This window comes from Pantherophis guttatus, chromosome 3, assembly GCF_059756535.1.
Source record: "Pantherophis guttatus breed Tessera chromosome 3, ASM5975653v1, whole genome shotgun sequence".
NCBI classification, from domain to species: Eukaryota; Metazoa; Chordata; class Lepidosauria; order Squamata; family Colubridae; genus Pantherophis; species Pantherophis guttatus.
The window spans coordinates 73142732-73163144 of NC_142065.1; the positions used below are offsets into that span (position 1 = coordinate 73142732).

Below are 20413 nucleotides of genomic sequence, written 5' to 3' on the forward strand. Positions count from 1 at the left end.
CCCACTGGCCCCCACCCTTTGGCCTGTGTCTCGCAGCAGTTACCTCCTTGCAAGCAAACAGCAAGAAAAAACAGCTCCTTTCAGCTTCAGCACAGACTAATTAACACAAGTTGATTAGATCAGCCTCCCGACTCACAGCTGATTTGCTCTCAGCTGTTTTGCGCAGGGCTCTGTTGCTTGCTGCAAAGAGGTAAATTGCTGGAGCAGATTTTTTTTTCCCTTGTGTTAAGCAAGCTATGTTGAAAACGAAACTGAAAGTAAAGCAGATTGTTTGCTGTTTGCTGCAAGGAGGCAAAATTAGGCAGAGGCAGAGGGAGATTTATTTTTCTTCTTTTTCCTCACCAAAAAAGGTAGGTGCAAACAATGGGAAATTTAGGGCAAAAGAGGAGAGTTCAAGATTTTAAACACAAAAGAAAAAAAGGAGAAAGAAAAAGGCAAAAATAAAAAAGGGAAGGGAGAAAACGACATTAAAGAGAAAAATGTTATACATATTTAGAATTGAAATATGAATAGTAGTAAGAAATAAATGGGAAATAATGATTGTAAAAATGAAATGAATAATAATTGGAATATTTGTCTTTGTATTTTTTAAATCTAGACAATAAATTTTTATTTTTTTATTTTTTTTAGAAATATGAATAAGTATAAACTGTAACAATTGAAATATCTTTAATGGTATATGGTGGTGAAAGTAAAAAGGATTAAATTATAGCTTGGATAACAGCTAGAACATTTTTAAATTTAATTAGGGAAATTGTAATGATTGAAATATTTTTAATTATATATTGCGATGAAAGTAGAAATAATTAAGTTGTGATTTGAAGGATTATAAGGGCAAAACTGTTTAAGATGTGAAAATGAGTAACATAAGAGGGGGAAATTATTTGGTTTATTATTATTGGTAAATATAATTAATTGATTTGTAAGAAATTGGGTTGCATGGAAATAATTGGAATATTCATATTCATATTGATTAATATACAAAAAAGATAGTTATATAACTAATTGATTTATATTAAAATGTTGAATTTGTATTAAACAACTGTAATATTACATAATTAACCAATGTGAGGATGGATATAAAAATAGATGACAATGGGAAGGGGTATAATATAGAATAGAAGGGAAAAATTGAATTTGATTAAGATTAGAGATGAGGATGAAGGGTAATATTGGTTTTTTTTTAAAAAAAATAGATGAGGAATAAATATGGCAAAAAGGAAATATAGAAATTGTAAATTTAATTGAAATGACTAAACACAGTTTAAATTTGTGAACCAGCCAAATACTCTGTTCAAAGAAAATACATTGTATGTTTGTATGTGTGTTTGTCTAAAAAAAAAAAAAAAAAAAAAAACTTTAAAAAAAATGACCAAAAAAGGTAGGTACGTCTTATTTATTTTATTTTATTTATTTATTTTATTGAATTTGTATACCGCCCTACTCCCGAAGGACTCAGGGCGGTGAACAGCCATAGAATAAAACATATAAATACAAAATTTAAAATAGACTAAAACGAATTAAATAATTTGGCTGAACAAATTTAAAACCCCAATAATTTAAAACCAAATTTAAAATTTCCATTTAAAAAGGGGAAAAACTTAGGTCAGGCCAGCTTGATGAAATAGGAAAGTCTTGAGCGCGCGACGGAAGGTACGCAGATCCAGGATCCTCCGTATCTCCGGGGGGAGCTTGTTCCAGATAGTAGGTGCCCCCACAGAGAAGGCTCTCCCTCCGGGGGCCGCCAGTCGACATTGTTTGGCCGACGGCACCCGGAGGAGCCCCTCTCTATGGGAGCGTACTGGTCGGTGGGAGCTATTGGTGGTAGCAGGCGGTCCCGTAAATAACCAGGTCCTAAGCCATGGAGCGCTCTAAAGGTGATAACCGAAACCTTGAAGTGCACTCAGAAGACCACCGGGAGCCAGTGCAGCTCGCGCAGGAGAGGTGTTACATGGGAGTGCCACGTCGCTCCCGTCACCACCCGCGCGGCTGCACTCTGCGCCAGTTGGAGCCTCCGAGTGCTCCTCAAGGGGAGCCCCATGTAGAGAGCGTTACAATAGTCCAGATGGGACTTATACTCTGGTGCATCTTACATTCCGAAAAATACGGTATATAAGTCTAAGTGCTATTGTTGTTCAGTCCCACCCTAGGTGCTTCACAGATTGCCACTGTTCAGAGTAGCTTGAACGGGTGGTGGGGGAGATAGAGAATTGCTTCTCTTTGGTTTGGGGATTAGCAGTGTGACATGCCAGCAGAGTCAAGGATTTTCTGAATTTTTGACATGCCAGACCCAGAAGATTTGCCATCACTGCACTGCTGTGGTGGTTTTGGCTTACTCTAATAGGTCTGGATAGGCCTTCAAATCAGCCCTGGGAAAAGACTCTCAGACAAAAATCATTCATCACAAATTTTCTACCTTTTTAATTACAATGCAATTTTAAGATTACACTCTTGAATAGTCAGAAAAGTAATCAGATGCTTAAGGAATTTGTTTAAAAAAATCTAACATGCACAAATCTATTGCTGAACTGATTATGTTTTTCTTTCTTATGTAAGAAAGAAGCAACAAAAAGAAAGAGATATCAGTTCAAAACTTTTCCATAACTTATTTGTCAACTACAAAATAATTTGGGACACGTTGCAAACCCATGGCACTTTTATAATCCAATTTTAAAACGCATTTTGAAATTTGGCCTTCTAATAAATGCTCGCCATTATTTCAGCTATTGTTTCTTTTTCTATAAGAATCTATTTTTAAATCAATAGAGAATAGGGATGGGAGAGAATGTCCAGTGAAAGCAGCTCTAAATATTAAAAGTGCTGCTTCTATGTATTTACTAATTAAAGATTTTTGTGAAGTTTGGTTTATATATTTAGTTTGTTGCTAGTTTTTTTAACTATATTTTCATTAATGAATGCTGTTTTGTTTCTCTAGCATACAATTGTAATAGGAGGTAAATGACTATAGTTAATGAATCATAAAACTGCCAATTCTGTAGCATTTTAGCAATCTTGCATTTTTGCTAAAACCTGTGTGTAACAAGTACTAATGCTGCAGATCAGTTTTTAATAAGATCACGTATCTATATATCCTAGGTGAATATCATAATATTAGAAGCGCATTACTAATAATGCTTTCCTTTTAATTATTCACTTCATCCATATACTTCTTTGGGAAGCACCATGAAATCCTTAGGCTGTATTAAAATGTATCAGTTCAATAGCAGTAGAAGAAAATTAAAAAATAAATTGGGCTTAGAATTTTTTAATGCATACCTAATATTCAGTGGCTGTAGAAATTGCCAGCATAGTTGTGTGGTGCAATTGTACAGAAAATGAGGGAAAAATGGAGAAAATAGCATTTCTTTCTTAAAGATAGATATTGCTTAAAATGAAATTCTTTTAATTATACCTATATAATGGAATATTATGCTTCAGATTAATAGAAAATTACAATGAAATGACTACAGATGTTTTTAGATAACAATTTCTTTAAAAAAAAGGATCATCCTTTTCATAAGCAAGACGCAAAATAATGTTATGATTTTTTAAAAGCATTCCTTATTCCCTGTTTCTCTTGAAAATTTAATTAATCTTTATTAAGGTTTTAAGGCAGTCAAGCAGTAAAATGGGTTAGCTATACAAAAGGAAGAAAAGAAGCACTTCACAAGGTAAAAAGTAAGAAAGCCCATCCTTGGAAAAAGTTGCAGACTGGGCAAAGGTATCTCACAGGATCTAGTATTTCCTTTGCTCATTGTTTTTCTTCCCTGTGAAAAGTTTAGGTCAGGATTCCTGGTACCAGGAACTGAAGGCATTCCTTGCTAATATATCTGCAACAGAGAAAGGTATTGGTTGGGCTCTGATTATGACATTATCATAAGAGACCCAGTTTACTGGTTAAAGTGCTGGCCTAGAAACTAGGAGCCTGTGAATTCTAGTCCCACTTTAGGCATGAAAAACTGGCTGAGTGACTTTAGGCCAGTCACTCTCTCTGCCCAGGGTTGTTGTTGTGAAATAGGAGGAAGAAGGGGCATTAGGTATGTTTTCTGCCTTGAGTTACTTATAAAGTAATAAAGGCAGGATAAAAATCAAATAAATAAATCAAGCTAGTGAAAAGCCAAGACTGGATTCTGTTTTCCAGTCCTGAGCCAGTTTGATCAAAGTGCTTATGAAAAAGATACTGGAAGGAATAGCCTGCCAAAAAAACAAACCCCACAACAAAAGAAGTTTGCTGAAGAATCATATTTTCCAAATCACTGGAAAAAAAATATATTTCCATTTATTCTGTTTTGAATGGTCTCCACCTCCAATAATATGTCCTGTTCTGGGCACAACATTTTACGAAGGATTTGGAGAAACCGGGATAAGTTCAGAATAGGTCACTGAGGAAACTAGAAACTATGTTTTAACTTTTAAAAGAAATGCTGCAGGGTATGACAGGAATCTTCAAATACCTGAGAAGATGTTGGTCAAGACATCTATTCCCTCTATTTCCAGAGCCTAGGACAAAGAATAATGATTTTACAAGAAGGGATTGTTGTATTAAATATTACAAGAAAAAGCCTTCCTAACAATAACAGCCATTGACCGTGAAACCAATTATTGAGAGAGGTACTGGATTCCCCTACATTCAATGCATTCAGATAAAGGCTGGGTCTACTTTAAAACAGATTCCTGTGCTGAGCAAGGGGTAGGACCTAGTAGCCTATAATAGCATTCTCTGCTTCTGTGATGCTAAACAATAGTTAACAAAAAGAAGATCCACATGAATAAGACTTGGGTCACATCCTCCCATCTAACCTTCCCTAAGAGGAATGTGGAAACTCTTATGGTCATTTTTCTTATTAAACTCTATATGGTTAGAGGTTATGCTATACTCGTGTGGCTGTCTCCTTCTGCCTTTCTTTATTTAGGTTTATTGTCTGCCAAACAAAGGTAGTCAATACTAACTATGGTTTCTAGGAACCATAGTTCAGAAAGCACAAAAACTTTTCATAAAGCCTGATCTTAATCAGTTTGTTGACTGAAATGACATGAAAAATATTCATATGACGGTGAAAAGCAATGCTTGTAAATTTCTCTTCCCAAAGTGCAGAAGGAAGACTGCCCAGGAAAAGTATGCAGAGCTTACTTATTCTAAACTAGAGTGGACAGAAAAAATATTATCGATGTTTAGTATCTTGTGTAAAAATAAAAAAGGAACTTTAATTTAGAGTTTTGATGATTAGAGAGAATAGATCAGTGTTTCTCAATCTCAGCAGCTTTAAACTTGTGGATTTCAACTCCACTCCAGTTCTGGGAATTGAAGTTCACACAGCTTAAATTTGCTGAAGATGAGAAACTCTGGGATAGATTATAGAAAGAAAAGTAATATGATGCAGCGTTGTGGAGAGAGGTTAAAATATATTTGTACTTTTAACTGCTGTGAAGAGTATCAGAAGCCATTCCTTTATATCTTTTTCTTTCTTTTCTATTTTTCTTCACCTTGTTGCACTTTTCCCTTTTTCCTTTTTTTCCTTTTTTCTCTCTTGATATTAGCTTTTCTATTTTTTAATCTTCTTTTTTAAATGTTTTAATAAAAATATATATATCAAAATTTGGTATTTTGGGTATACCAAAAATTATATGCAAAAAATAAACTAGGGGAAGACAATTTGTGCCCCTTCAAATGTCGTTGGTTTTTCACCTAATATTCCATTATTATTGCCTATTTGATTGGATCTTGCATGGAGCTCCACCTTTACAACATGTGTAAACCGAGCCATGGTCTTTCTTGATGTTTCCCCAGATTCAGGAGGTTCGGCATTAGGCCAACTTTCCTCCTGACTATTTCAGCTTTCTAACATTGAGCTTTTGTTTTCCTGTAAAAAAAAAGAAGTTTTTTTCTGAGAACAAGAGAGTGACAGGATATATAAATCTCAGAATTCATCATTCTTTTATACTATTGCTTGAAAGATTTGAAGAGAAAGTTGGAGAAAATGGAATGTGATGTAGATCTAGAATTTTCAGAATGAGGTTTATGTAATAGCAAGCAGAAATGAGCAAACTGAATTTAGCACACATTACTTTGACAGTGTCATAATATGTAGCAACACACACACCTAAGCTTGTTTGATCTTGAAAAGACTACCTAGGTTGGAACCACTTAGTACTTAAATAGGAAACTATCCCAAAATCCTAATGCTATGCACTAAACTATGGTGCAAAACCCCCCCATAAATAATCAAAATGTTGCTTCCCATATCTTATGAAATCATGAAATATATTTTCTCCTCTTTTAGAATTTTCACAATAAATGAAAACACACCAAAATATGACAACTAGACTTATCTATGAAATCTTTTTTTCTTTCAGCTCTGATGAAGCTTTCAGCAAAGTGAATTTAAATTACCGCACGGAAAATGGGCTATCTCTTTTACATCTGTGTTGTATTTGCAATGGTAAGTATTTCAGCCAGTATCATCCTTGTTGCTATGGTTAATTATTTTACTTGATTTTAATAAATCACAGCGAAACTATTACTATTTGTTAATTTTCAGCATTAATTTGATCTAATCATACGCAGTGATCAGGTGACAATAGCAAAATTGCTTCAACAAAATAGAAATACAGATAATGATGATGATGATATTGTTGATGGTGATATTTAGAAAAGTCATCTTTTGGGCCATATGCATTAAACTCAGTTACAAATTAGAACAAGAAAAAAATTAACAGAGCCATGGAGAAGAAGCAATCATAGTTTTCTGCTAATGTAAAAACGGGTTGTTGCCGTAATTTAATAAAGAAAACGGGTTGTTACTGAAATTTAATAAAGAAATAATAGGTTACAGATTTTACAATATCAGTAGGGAACACCTCATCCAATGATGTTTGAGAGAATCTCTTGTAAATGCTAGGATCTTTTTCATCATCTTGGGTGTTCCACCTATATATGTACATTCAGAATCTACTCTGAATCACTTAATCCTCCATAAATGTCAGCGTTCCAGAAAACCCCAACTCTGAGTAAAGATGCGGAAGCAAGCATTTTCGAAAGTTCTCTTTACTAGAGTAGGTAAACTGGCACATCTGGGAAACCCGAATCTGAAAGGTTCGGGTTTTCCCTCAGTAAATCAAAACCCCCAAAACCATCCCCTCACTCCTCAGTTGATCACATGCTCCAATCAATGTCCGTCCCATCTCGACTTAGCACTCTGACCACTCCTTCTCCAAATGCTGGATTGCCGACAGGAAGAATGCTATTATGTCTACCAACAACTAAATCCTCTACTAAATCCTCCCTCCTACTTTCCCACACATGAGAAGGTGGCAGCATGGAAGCTTCCGGCCTAAGCTTCCGGCTTCCAAAGCTGACACCATAGCAGAGGTCTCCAACCTTGGCAACTTTAAGATTTGTGGACTTCAACTGAACTCTGGGACTTGAAGTCCAAAAATCTTAAAGTTGCCAAAGTTGGAGACCCCTCCTCCATAGCATATCAGAAGAGATGGTTTATAAGAGCTATCTTGACAAGAGGTACAGACAATCTCTTGTATGTAATATATCATTTTCCTAGTCAAAAAGCACACTGGAATTCATCCCAAGTATTATTTAACTGATATTGCTTATTTTCCAATATAGGATAATAAGGGAAGTATCCAAGTAATTTCATTGGACTTCTAAATTTAAATATATTACTAATCTGAAGGATAGGCACTTTCATCTGCTTGTATCTGATATATTTAAGTTACTTCTGTGACCAATGTTTATTTCACAGGACATAAAACACATATTCGGACCCTTATGCTAAAAGGGCTGCGTCCCTCTAGGCTGACAAGAAATGGATTTACAGCTCTGCATTTAGCAGCTTACAAGGTAAACAGGATTACATTAATTAATTGTATCTGATTTCAAAAGCGCTTGATTCTCATGTTTCCTGGAGGATATATTTTTCAGTTATCATTCCACGGCAAACTTTAATCAAGGGCAATTTTCATTAGTGTAATAACATAAATACGGCTTCTAAGACAATAACACATTATTGATCTATCTAGCTCAGCATAATTTTTATTTGCCAATCCGTTCTCCGAAATGTTTGTGACTCCAGCTCTCGTGAGCTTCAGCCAGTGTAGAAAATTCTAGTATCAATATACTTGTTTGGAAAACAGCAAAATATACCCAATAGCTGTAGTTTTCCAGGTTTTCTTAAGAGTCCCTTTTTCAGATCTAACTGAGACGCTTGGAACTTTCTGCAAACAAAACATGTGCTCTACCACTTTCCATAATATATTTTATCAATAATTATTTACTTTTCCAAATTTCAGGACAATGCAGAACTTTTAACGGCTTTATTGCACAGTGGAGCTGATGTTCAACAAGTTGGATACGGAGCACTTACTGCTCTTCATATTGCTACAATAGCTGGTCATCATGAGGTATGCCTACTTACATATATATATTGAAATAATAATTAGAATTAAAAACATGATAAATGTAAAACAAGTTGTCCATACTGATGGTCAATAACATCAAAATGATAGGTGTGACTGAGTGCTAGAAGCCCTCTCCCCTTTAAACATGTATCACATATTAAAAGGAGTGGGGCTTCACTTATCCAATAATATCTGCCATTTTGATGTTGATCTAAAAATACTCCTTTGCATTTGAGTAGATTTCCTATTGATTAAGTGCATTTACCTTTAATTTAGGGATGATTTTGTGCTGCTAAATATTATTGAGAGTTTGTGTCAAGAAAAGAATTTAGAAATGATTTTTAAATTTCTAAAACATAAACTTCTAAAACACCTTAAAAATAATTGCTGTTTTCTAAACAGAAATGCTATCTATAAATGTCTTTCTATACATGTCTAATGTATAAATGTTTTTATATAATTTTCTGCTGCAAAATTAAGATATATATTACATAAAATATATTTGAGTGCCTAGAGGCTGTATAGGCTTGGATGGGAAAAAGCTGTCTCTGACTCAATCTAACCATGATCAAATGGCCAAGGGTGTTTGAGCCAACCAGATCAGGGCATGTTTGAAGTGTATGAAGTACCGACTGAATGCCCCTTTTTAGCACACTCTGATTGGCCTGTTAGAGAGAACACTCTGTTATGTTCTCGGAATGCCAAGCTGCACATCAACTTCAAACTGTTTTTGAAGAAGTAGAGAGTGGAAACAACAGTGTGGATGGGCCGTTAATTACACATTGGACTGATTCAGATGATGCACTATGGTTTATGGGTATATCATGGATGCAGTTGATTGCACATATAGTTCCTTTCTCTGGCCTGCATAGTTTGCCAACTACCATTTTTGGATTCTTGTCTCATCTGTCAACATCTCTGTTGACACTAGAAGGTCTCTAACAGAGGGTAGAAGTTACGAGCAGATGACATCACAACCACAAACAAATTGAAAACCATCCAGCAATGGCCATTGGGAAGCTCTGCCTGGCTGCAGGAAGTTGCCAGCTGATACAACAACCTGCCATCACAACAAACCATAAACTATGGTGAACATATATTCCCAACACAGTTATCCTATTACTCTGTTACATTTATCAGTAAAACTTCAGTTTTCAGTCAGAAAATATACTGTGAAAATTGTTAATTTATCTGTGATCCAAGTACAGTGCAGGTGAAATAGATAACAGACAGATGATAGATGAGAGCTTGCTGCAGGCTTCTAAAATCATAAGCAAAATGTTTCCACAAGTTCAGTTTGTAGCACAGATGGTAATATATAAATGGATTTGTAACACTCTTCCTTCCTTCTCAGCTTGATCTAAAGCCTGATCAGTCAGAAAAGATAAACATTTCTGCCAAAACAATCTATTGCTCAGCTTCACATATTGTATTTTTGTTTACAGCTGTAAACAAGTGGTGTTGTGAAAGTGCTGTGGTCTCTCTCTTATGATTACACACTGAGTTATAACCTCTGAGGGTGAATCAAAGGCTGTCGTAGTAACTAGAAAGTTATTATCGTTTGAAAATATATTTTACATCTAATTCTGAATCTCCTGAATTCCTTCCTGGAGTAATCCAGATGGGCTTTGGACCTACGTTCTCTCGGAGGACTCATTTGACCCTCCTAATGTTTTTTCTGTGAACCAATCCAAAATCTTATAGCAATACAAATGCTATAATGCTCCATATATCATTTTTTTAAAAAAAATTTGATTTATATGCCGCCCTTCTCCGAAGACTCAGGGCGGCTTACAATGTGCTCACACTTATTGTGTGTCTCTTTAATCATTGCCTTGTAAATGTTCCAGTATATTCTTTTTTAGTACAGGCACTCCTCAACTTACAACAGTTCATTTAGTAACTGTTCGAAGTTACAATGGCACTGAAAAAAGTGGCTTATGACCATTTCCCATACTTATGACCATTGCAGCATCCCCATGCTGCAATGTAAACATGATTTACATTCGTATGCTTGACAGCTGACTCACATTTATGATGATTGCAGTGTCCCAGAGTCATGTGATCCTCCTTTGCGACCTTCTGACAGGCAAAGTCAATGGGGAAACCAGGTTCACTTAACAACCATGTGACTAATTTAAGAAGTGCAGTGATTCACTTAATAAATCTGTTGAGAAAAGTTGTAAAATGGAGCAATACTCACTTAACAAATTTCTCACTCAGCAACAAAAAAATTGGGCTCAATTGTGGTGGTACATTGAGGACTATCTGTATTTTTGAACATGTCATAAACAAAATAATTTTTGTAGTAAAAAGTTAACGTATATACCTCATAGAAACCTGCTCTTTTCTAATTGGCAGTAAACGTGACTTCCAGGAACTGGGAGATTGGATAACTTTATAGTTTGCTGTAAATCGATGAATTAAAAAAAAAAAAACCAAGCTGATCTCTCTCTCCTTAGAATAAATGCCAATGACAACCACGAATGACTGGCAACCTCCCTGCCCTTTTCCTTTAAAAAAAAAAATTAAATTAAAAAAAAATTAAAAAACACCTCACACACTCACATACAACCTGATTATTATCTGGTTAGTTAATAAAAAACCTCAGACAGCACCAAAAACTTCCAACACCTCAACACCCTGGAGACTTTTTCCAATTGAGGGGGGGTGGGAGGTGGAAAAAAAAAACCCTAAAGCCCCCCAAACTTTTTTGCCTTATGCAAAACTGGCATCTTACACCGACCGTCCCGCACCCGCTGCCCCTGCAATTAATTGTGGGCAAGTCCCCACACAAATACTTGGAGAAACTGGACCAAAACGGGCGCCCGGGGAAGTTAACTCACCTGGGTTTCCTCCGAGGAATGGGTCCAAGTTTCCCTCCGCTCTGTTCCGCCGGGAGGAGGAAGAGGAGCTGCTGCTCCTGATTCTGCTCCTGCTCCTGCTGGTAGCTGGTGGCTCAGCAGACTAAAAGCATTGTGATTAACACCAGCTGTCTGCAATTACTGTAAGTTCGAATCTCACCAGGCTCAAGGTTGACTCTTTTCTTCTTTTCTAAGGTAGGTAAAATGAGGACCCAGTTTGTGGGGGCAATAAGCTGACTTTGTATAAATATACAAAAGTATGAAGGCTATTGCTTAACACATTGTAAGCCGCCCTGAGTCTCCGGAGAAGGGCGGCATATAAATCAATTTTTTTAAAAATCACTGTTATTGATATGCAGTATTACCTATTTCATACCTAGGTAGAACTGAACTGCATAGATCAAGATCTAAATTAATGTGCAGTGTGATAAACTGGAAAAATTGCATTTTTAATTTCTTCTCCAGTTTTATGTTGTTATATGTTGTTATGTTGGGCCCGGAGGGAGGGGTCCCCCTGGTTGAGATGTGCCCACTGGGCTTCAGAGTGCTTCATCAGCTGAGGGCCCAGGGGAGGGGAGGGGGGTGGCGGTTATTATTAAAGAAGGTCTTGGTCCGAGGGAGACCACTGTGCCACAGATTGCCGGATGTGAAACTCTCTTTGTGAGATGGGGTCATGGGGCTCAGATGGGCCTGTTGCTCATGTACCTGGCTCCCTGCCACGTGGCAACGGCCCTGCCCGAGCTACTCGACGTGATAGCCACGGTGGCAGTTGATACACCCAAGCTTATGGTCATGGGTGATTTCAACTTGCCATCCATTGGTGAGACGTCTGAGATGGCCCGGGAGTTCATGGCTTCCATGACGGCCATGGATCTGACCCAGTTAGTTCATGGCCCCACCCACAGGGGGGGTCACACTTGGACTTGATTTTTGTCTCTGGCCAGTGGTTGAGTGGCCTTGTTATAGGGGATATAGACATGGAACCCTTGTCATGGTCTGACCACTCACTCCTTCGCCTAGATCTTTGAACCGCTACACCCCGCCTCAGGGAGGCGGAGCCTACAAGATGGGTCTGCCCCAGGTGCCTGATGGATTCTGATAGATTCCAGATGGAGCTTGGGCCATTTCCTGAGGTTCTAGCACATGACTCGGTCGGGGACCTGGTGGCGGCCTGGGATCGGGCCGCTAGCAGAGCCTTAGATCGAGTCGTGCCTTTGTGGCCTCTGACCCGGTGTCGATCCCTCGCGGCTCCTTGGTTCACTGAGGAGCTGAGGGAGATGAAACTCCAGAAAAGACACCTGGAGAGCGGTTGGAGGGCCAGTCTCACCGAATCTGATCGAACACTGGTAAGGTCGCATATTAAGACCTACCTAGTGGTGATAAAAGCGGCGAAGTCTAAATACTTTTCCGCTCTTATTGCATCATCAGAGAATCATCCGGCGGCCCTGTTCAGAGTGACCCGCTCCCTGCTTCAACCGGGAGTGCGGGAGGACCCCTTGGAGGGCAGGGCTGAGGATTTCGGACGATATCTGTATGACAAAATCGCTCAGATCCGGTGGGATTTGGACTCTGACTGGGTAGATCTGGGCAGGATGGCAAGGAATAGTTTTGAGAATGTTATCTGGGAAGATAACCCTTGAGGAGCACCCGGAGGCTCCAACTGGTCCAGAATGTGGCCGCGCGGGTAATTACGGGAGCTGCATGGCGCTCCCGCATAACACCGCTCCTGCGGGAGCTGCACTGGCTCCCAGTGGTCTTCTGGGTGCACTTCAAGCTGTTGGTTACCACCTTTAAAGCGCTCCATGGCATAGGACCTAGTTATCTTCGAGACCGCCTTCTGCCACCGACGATCTCCCATCGACCCGTGCGCTCCCACAGAGAGGGCCTCCTCGGGGTGCCATCAGCCAAGCAATGCAGGCTGGTGACCCCCAGGGGGAGGGCCTTCTCTGTGGGGGCTCCCACCCTCTGGAATCAACTGCCCCCAGAGATAAGGAGAATCAAAGACCTTCATGCCTTCCGCCGTTCCCTTAAAACTTTCCTTTTTCAACAAGCCGGGCTGGCCTAACAAATCCTTTTAAATGATTTTAAATGATTTTAAATTCGTTTGTCTTTTTAAATTTTGGGCCAAATTGAGATATTTCCTTTTAATCTGTTCTTAATCTATGTATTATGTATTATGTATTTATGAGTTTTTACTTGGCTGTACACCGCCCTGAGTCCCTAGGGAGAAGGGCGGTATATAAATTTGAAGTAAAATAAAATAAAATAAAAATATGCAGATTAACTAATCAAATCACTCAACTTTAAGATTAGTTTGAATCATTTATACTAAAGGCCTCAAATCCAAAAACCCTTGGTTCTATATTAAGATGCCCATAAATTATATTTTTGTTCTTAGATTATGATATATATCACATATTAATTCTTATTCTCAAGATTTAATTATATAGTAAGGAGAAACAAATTCAGGTCAGCATGCATACATATGAGGTCACTGTGTATGCTGTATCCCAAGTATCTGAAATAATCTTTCTTTGTCGGAGAAATATATCCTTTCTTCATTTGAATGTCAGCCTGACATTCAGAGGACAATCCTGTGCATATTTACTCAGAACGAAGCCTCACTGAGTTTAATGGAACTTAGATCCAGATAAATGAGTACAGACTACAGACTTAGTAGTCTTTCTTAGTAAAAGATGGTTCCTTTTTCTATCTATATATTCAGAAATACACAAAAAGAAGGCACATACAATATCTAAGCATAATATATTCAGATATGTTATATCAAGTATGAAGGCTGCAAACACATACAATTTGGCATGTGTTCTTTCTGAATTAAGAAATGCAAGAAGCAATTTATTCAGTTGCTAGCTAGAGCCAAGGCTGGCTAGGAGAATATCATTCATATTTAGTATTCATATATCAACAAAGATGTAATGTCACAGCATAACTTATATTTCTGTTTATATGTGATATTCTTACAGTTAAGATAAAGTGCTTTCTAAGCCACAGTGGCACTTTTATTATTAACAGGAAAGTTTTACTGAAACATTCCATTAATTTAAAATACTTTTTATTTCATTGTGACCATCTCTTAATCTTAAATCCTGGCCTACTGCATGTTCATTAAACTCTAGTTAATTTCTGGGATTATTTAATTTTCCTCATCTCGTGTATTCAGTGGTGTGCTACCTGGGGATAAAATCATTCACTGTGTAAGAACCTTATGCTATCATAAATTTAGTAACAGCTGCAGCTCTGGCATGTTGGCAGGTTTGGATGAAATAATGAGATGAAATCCATCCAGTGCATAATTAATATGCTTAGTATTTCTGCTTGTATTTTATACAAAAACCAAGCCCAACCAAATGGAACTACAGTTAACCTAGAATTAATTATTCTTTCCACATTCACATCTTATTACAAAGAGAAATCAAATCTGCATGCTGATAAATATGATTATATGTGTTCATTAAAATACTGGGGCATTGCTGTTTTCTACAATTTACAATCATATGACATGAATGGGATGAATCAGGATGAAAAGGGGGATACAGCATTTTAGTGTGGCAGAATATACAGTATGTATAGAACGGTATACATACTTTCTATACAGTATGTATAGAAACAGGAGGTTTGCAAGGAAGCAAATAATGACATGAGTCTGATGATATCATCACACAAATGCCACAACTTATATAATTGCATCAAACATCATTTTATACACATGCACATGCACAGACACAGACACACAATTGCAGCATATGCGTGTATTACTATGTCATCACTTTGATATCATAATTCATTATGGTTCATTACAGATGCTACTGTGAGCAAATAGTTCTCAGCCATATGTTGTCTATTGGCCTAGAAGTACAGCATGAAACTCTTGTTTCGTTAAAAAAATCAAACTGAAATTGAAATTTGTATCAAATTGCCATCCACCACCTTGATTCCAACTCAATTTAGTTTGGTCACAACAATGTCAAGAAGCATTTTGTATAGAACTGCATAACACATTTGATATCCTGTGATCTAATGAAGGTGCCGACAATGTGGAGGAGCAGTTGTGTGAAGTCAGAGGCACCATCACTGTTAGATATTGACAACTTAGGTTTTCCCTCTGGTCCGTTGTTTGAGCGGGAAGAATACTCAAACGTGATTGGCTGAAATCCCTGACAGCTCCCTATAAAAGGGCTAGCTGTCAGAGAGGCAGGCTGCTGGATTGTATATAGTTGTAAAATAAAGAGCTGTTGTCTAAGCCTGTTCTCAGTCTCTTCGATCTACCTACACAACAATTAGCATCTTAGCAAAAATTATCTGTCCTCTGATGAAGAAGAAAAAAAAAAGCCAGTTTGGTCTAGTGGTTAACGTACCAAGCTAGAAATCAGAAAAGGGGCGTTGGTCCTCCCTGATACACCCCTTCTCATTGGGTGGAGACAGCAGCCAGATGTGGGTTGTGCTCATTGGTCAGAATAAAGGACTGAGCCTGTCAATTGATTTAAATTCTGCCCCTGTTGCCAGGGGATTCCAGCTTTTGTCAAAGGAGGAAGACAGACTCTGTGTGTGGATAACATATATTTATCATATTAGAATTACATCTACCTACAATATTAGATTCCAGACTGTTTAAAGGGTGGGACTGGCTGCTGTCTCCACCCAATGAGAAGGGGCGTAACAGGGAGGACCAACGCCCCTTCTCCATTGGATGTGGAGACAGCAGCCAGATGTGGGACATACCCAAGTTCATTGTCCCAGTTCATGGGAGGGCACAGTCTGGATCAAAGACTCTCCCTGCATATCAACACCTTGTAACACTCTCCTGCCAAATTCAGCCTCCTCAGAGGCAAATTTATCTAATTTATAATGTCTAACAAATGTAGAAGGAGATATCCAAGTAGCTGCCTTACAAATATCAAGCAAGGAAACACTCGATGCCCAGGCAGCTGACGTTGCCGCATTTCTCGTGGAATGAGCTGTAAGCTTATTGGGAACAGGCAGCGATCTGAGTTCGTATGCGGTAGAAATCGTATTTCGAATCCAGTGACCTCTCGTTGATGAAGTCGCTCTCTGTCCTAAAGATGCCAGGAGAAAAAAAATGAACAAAGATTCTGTCTTATGAATCTCAGCAGTCCTTTGCAGATATATCTGAAGAGCGTGACGTACATCCAACATGTGCAACTGGCTCTCGAAAGGCGTTGAAGGAGGGATAGAAATCTGGAAGGACTAATTTCTGTAAAAGGTGAAAAGGAGAATTAATCTTAGTCACAAATGTTGGATCTAACCTGAGGAACAACCTCTCTGTGTTGAACATACACAAATCCTCCCTGGTAGATAATGCAGCGATCTCAGAAATTCGTCTCGCCGATGTTATAGCGACCAGAAAAGCTACTTTGCCAGATAATAGTCTTAAACTTGCCAACCCCAATGGTTCATATGGAGATCCCATAAGAGTGTCCAGGACCAGTGCAAGGTCCCAATTGGGGTACCGATGTAGTACTGGAGGACATAGATTCTTTGCTCCTCGTAGAAATCTTCGAATCAACAGATGCTGAGCCAGTGAATGAGTGGAATTGTAAATCAGTATTGAAGATATAGCTGCCACTTGTCTCTGTAAGGTGTTGGGAGTAAGACCTTTTTCCAATCCAGTCTGGAGAAACATCAGGACCTGAACCACAGACGCTCGAAGAGCTGAGAAACCTTGGATATTACACCAAGAGGAAAAGGTCCGCCAAGTGGACGAATAAATTCGTTCTGTTGACGACCTGCGAGATGCTTGTATAGTCCGAATTACTGAGGTCGGGATGTGATCCCGCTGCAGAGCCTCCCGCTCAACCGCCAAGCGGTCATCTGTAGCCACTGAGGCTCTGGATGTACAATTGCCCCTTGACTGAGGCAATCAGGTGTACACGGAATCCTCCAAGGAGGAGACATTGATAAATTCATGAGGTCCGCAAACCACGACCTCCTTGGCCAATGTGGTGCCACCAAAATGATCTCCGCCTGTTCCAGTAGGATCTTTCAAAGTACCCTCGGGATGAGGGGAATTGGTGGAAAAGTGTAAAGCAGGCCTTGTGGCTAAGGGGAGCGCAGGGCATCCATAGCTTCTGCCTGTTGACAATGGAAACGGGAAAAGAAGCGTGTTAGCTTGGCATTTTGTTGGAATGCAAACAAGTCTACTTGTGGCATCCCGAAATGATCCGTAATTCTCTGAAATAGGAGAGGATGGATGCTCCACTCTCCGTGATCTATCTTTTGGCAGCTCAGCCAGTCTGCCGCCACTTTTGCGTCTCCTGATATATGGTCCGCCTTCAACGAGGCTAGATGTTGCTCTGCCCAAAGTCCTAGTCGTTTTGCTTCCTGCATCAGAGACTTAGACCTGGTGCCTCCCTGGCGATTTACATGGGCCTTGGCTGATGTGTTGTTGGTAAGTGCCAACACATGTGCGCCGGTCACTAGCTGTCGAAAGGCCCGAAGAGCCAGATAAATGGCACGTAGCTCCAGCCAGTTTATACTGAGAGCTGCTTCCTTGGCGGACTATATGCCCTGCATTACCTGCGTCCTGCAGTGAGCTCCCCAACATAATTTGCTGTCATCAGTGGTCACTATCATCCACTGAGGCTCCAGGAACAGGCAGCCTTTGGAAATCGCAGGGGAATGCCACCAGCGGAGTGACGCGAGCACCTCCCTTGGAACTGTAATTGTGGCTGACGAAGATCCCCTGCCCGCCTTTTGTAGAGGCAAGAGAAACCTTTGCAGGTCTCTAAGGTGTAACCTGGCCCAGGGCACAATGGAAATGGCTGAGACCATCTTGCCCAACAATTTTGAAAGTAGTAAAGGAGAAGCCCTTCTGTCTTTTATGACCTTCTCTACCAGATCTCTCAACCCGGCTTTTCTATCCAGGGATAGAAAAACCTTACCTTCCACTGAATCAATTATAACTCCTAAATGGAATATTCTAGTAGTGGGTTCTAGGTGGCTTTTCTCTATGTTAACAGAAAAACCATGTGAGGCCATCATCTTAATCATAAGCTTGAGATCTGAAAATCTGGTGTTCTGTTTCAGCTCCAAGTAGACCCAACTGCTCTTATGCAGAAAAATTGACCACCAAACAATTCCTGCAAACCTACTACTGTGGAGACACATTATTTGGTTAAGAATTTCATCTTCAGTCCCAAACAAGAAAAAAACTAGAACTTTAACATTTTTAAAAAATAGTTTAGCTTTGTAAAACTTTCTTCCAAGGTTCTGCTACAATTTTAAATGAAATTAGTATGATCTGTGTTTCAAAGAACATGTGAGGATGAGGGCGAGTATCTTGCCACTCAAGAAAGCTCATATTCATTCTACTATGAATGCGTTCTATGCAAAAACAGCAATTGTTTTCCAATTTACCTCCAAGCATTTAGTTCTATTTCAGGATATATTCTAGTATAGCAATTGCGGCTTAGTGTAGACTGGATTTTGCCTAACAATATAGAAACGCTTGACCAACTATGTCTAATTCTGAAAACAGAGTGAACTGCACTCTTTCAGCAGCAACATCATGTGGTAAATAATGAGCTGCCAACTGGAATTACAAGAAGAACAATAAGCATTATGAACCTTATATAAAGAATCTACATCTGTCAAACTGTTATAAGAATTAACTGAGCCAAGTGATTTCCCTCCCCCCCATTTTTAATTTGAGCTTTGGCTGCATACAAAGTAATTTAAAAACTGGAGAATAGGACTCCACAGTTTTGAAAAGGAACGTACAGTAAAACATTGCTCTAGAAAAAAAGAAAGAAAGAAACATTAGGAAATGTTGGTAGAGCTAACAGGCTAAGTATTTAATTTTTTAAATAGGTATGTGCTTATTTTAATAAGTATATTTTATTTTTATTGCATTCTGTAAAATTTTGCTGACAGAATAAAAAGGAGGGGAAAGGAGAAGAAAGTGATGAATGAGGTTTCTGTGGTTCTAGAAGTAACGAAACAGGCTACTAATTTATTGATTTATAAGCATCTAATAAAAAGAATGTAAAGCCCTAGTGGTAGAACGTGAAGAAATATTGTAGCTCAATATCCAGGTCTCCTATTTATATCGAATCATATGACTATGACGATTGATGGTGTTGGAAGAAATATCCACCTGGTTTGGTTCTAAGCCAGGAGAAAGACATTGGAAACATGGAGGCTGATTGGAAAGATGGTTTAATGATGAAGTAGAACCACGTGGGTTCTGAGTAGCTGACCACATGGAGTTGAGAGTGGGTGGCTTTTATACTGTCTCTGGGCTCTGTGTTTGAGCTTTCTGTTCCTGTGCAAGAACATGTATTTTATTGGCTGTTGTCAGACTCCCATGGAGCCATGGAGCTAGCTCTATAGGTTGTCTGAGCTAGTTTGGTTGACTCTGAGATGATGTAATGAAGAAGTTTGTGTTCTGAAAGGGTGTTGGGAATTCCTATTATAGCTTAATGGCTTTTTCCTGTGTTGGATCTTGGGTGAGGGTATTTGCTTATGAATAGAGCTATCTATCTCCTTATCTCTTAAGTGCTGACATCTGCTATGGGGTACTAAGAAAGGTGAGTGCTGCTTTCTGTCTCCAAGAGCATATTTCTCTCTTTAGGGAAATATAATATTCTGCCTTTTTATTATTTCCTAAAAATATTTCATTCTTCTAGGACAGGGGTAGCTTTCCACAATGGTGTACAGCAGTGGTGGGTTGCTCCCGGTTCACACCGGTTCGCAAGAACCGGTAGTAAAAATTTGAAGTAGTTCAGAGAGCCGGTAATAACATTGGCTGGCCACGCCCCCGAACCGGTCCCCGGCCTGGTCGCCGCTCGCTTACCCTGCCCACCTCATCAGAGGCTTTTTAATTTTTTTTTACTTTTAAAAGCATTTTTTCTACAACCTCTTCGGCCAAAAAAATACTTTTAAAAGTAAAAAAAAAAAGCCTCTAATGATTGCATGGCTCAGCTGGGATCATCAGAGGCTTTTAAAAGCATTTTTTTCTGCAACCTCTTCGGCCAAAGAGGTTGTAGGAAAAAAAATGCCTTTAAAAGTCTCTGGCGATCCCAGCTGAGTTGCCTAATGGTCGGAGGCTTTTCAAAGCATTTTTTTCTGCAACCTCTTAAGGTCGTAGAAAAAATGCT

The 20413-nt window shown here is 38.9% G+C and overlaps 1 protein-coding gene across 2 annotated transcripts in view; it reads left to right on the plus strand.

The window, feature by feature from the left end:
* LOC117677329 (serine/threonine-protein kinase TNNI3K) overlaps window positions 1-20413 on the plus strand; it is a 238156-nt gene that overhangs the window by 29406 nt on the left and 188337 nt on the right. For both annotated transcript variants that reach the window (XM_087889820.1, XM_060689981.2), the window contains 3 exons: window positions 6355-6440; window positions 7758-7855; window positions 8305-8415. In XM_087889820.1, the coding sequence (XP_087745946.1) occupies window positions 6355-6440; window positions 7758-7855; window positions 8305-8415 (295 nt within the window). The remainder of the gene's footprint in view (window positions 1-6354; window positions 6441-7757; window positions 7856-8304; window positions 8416-20413) is intronic.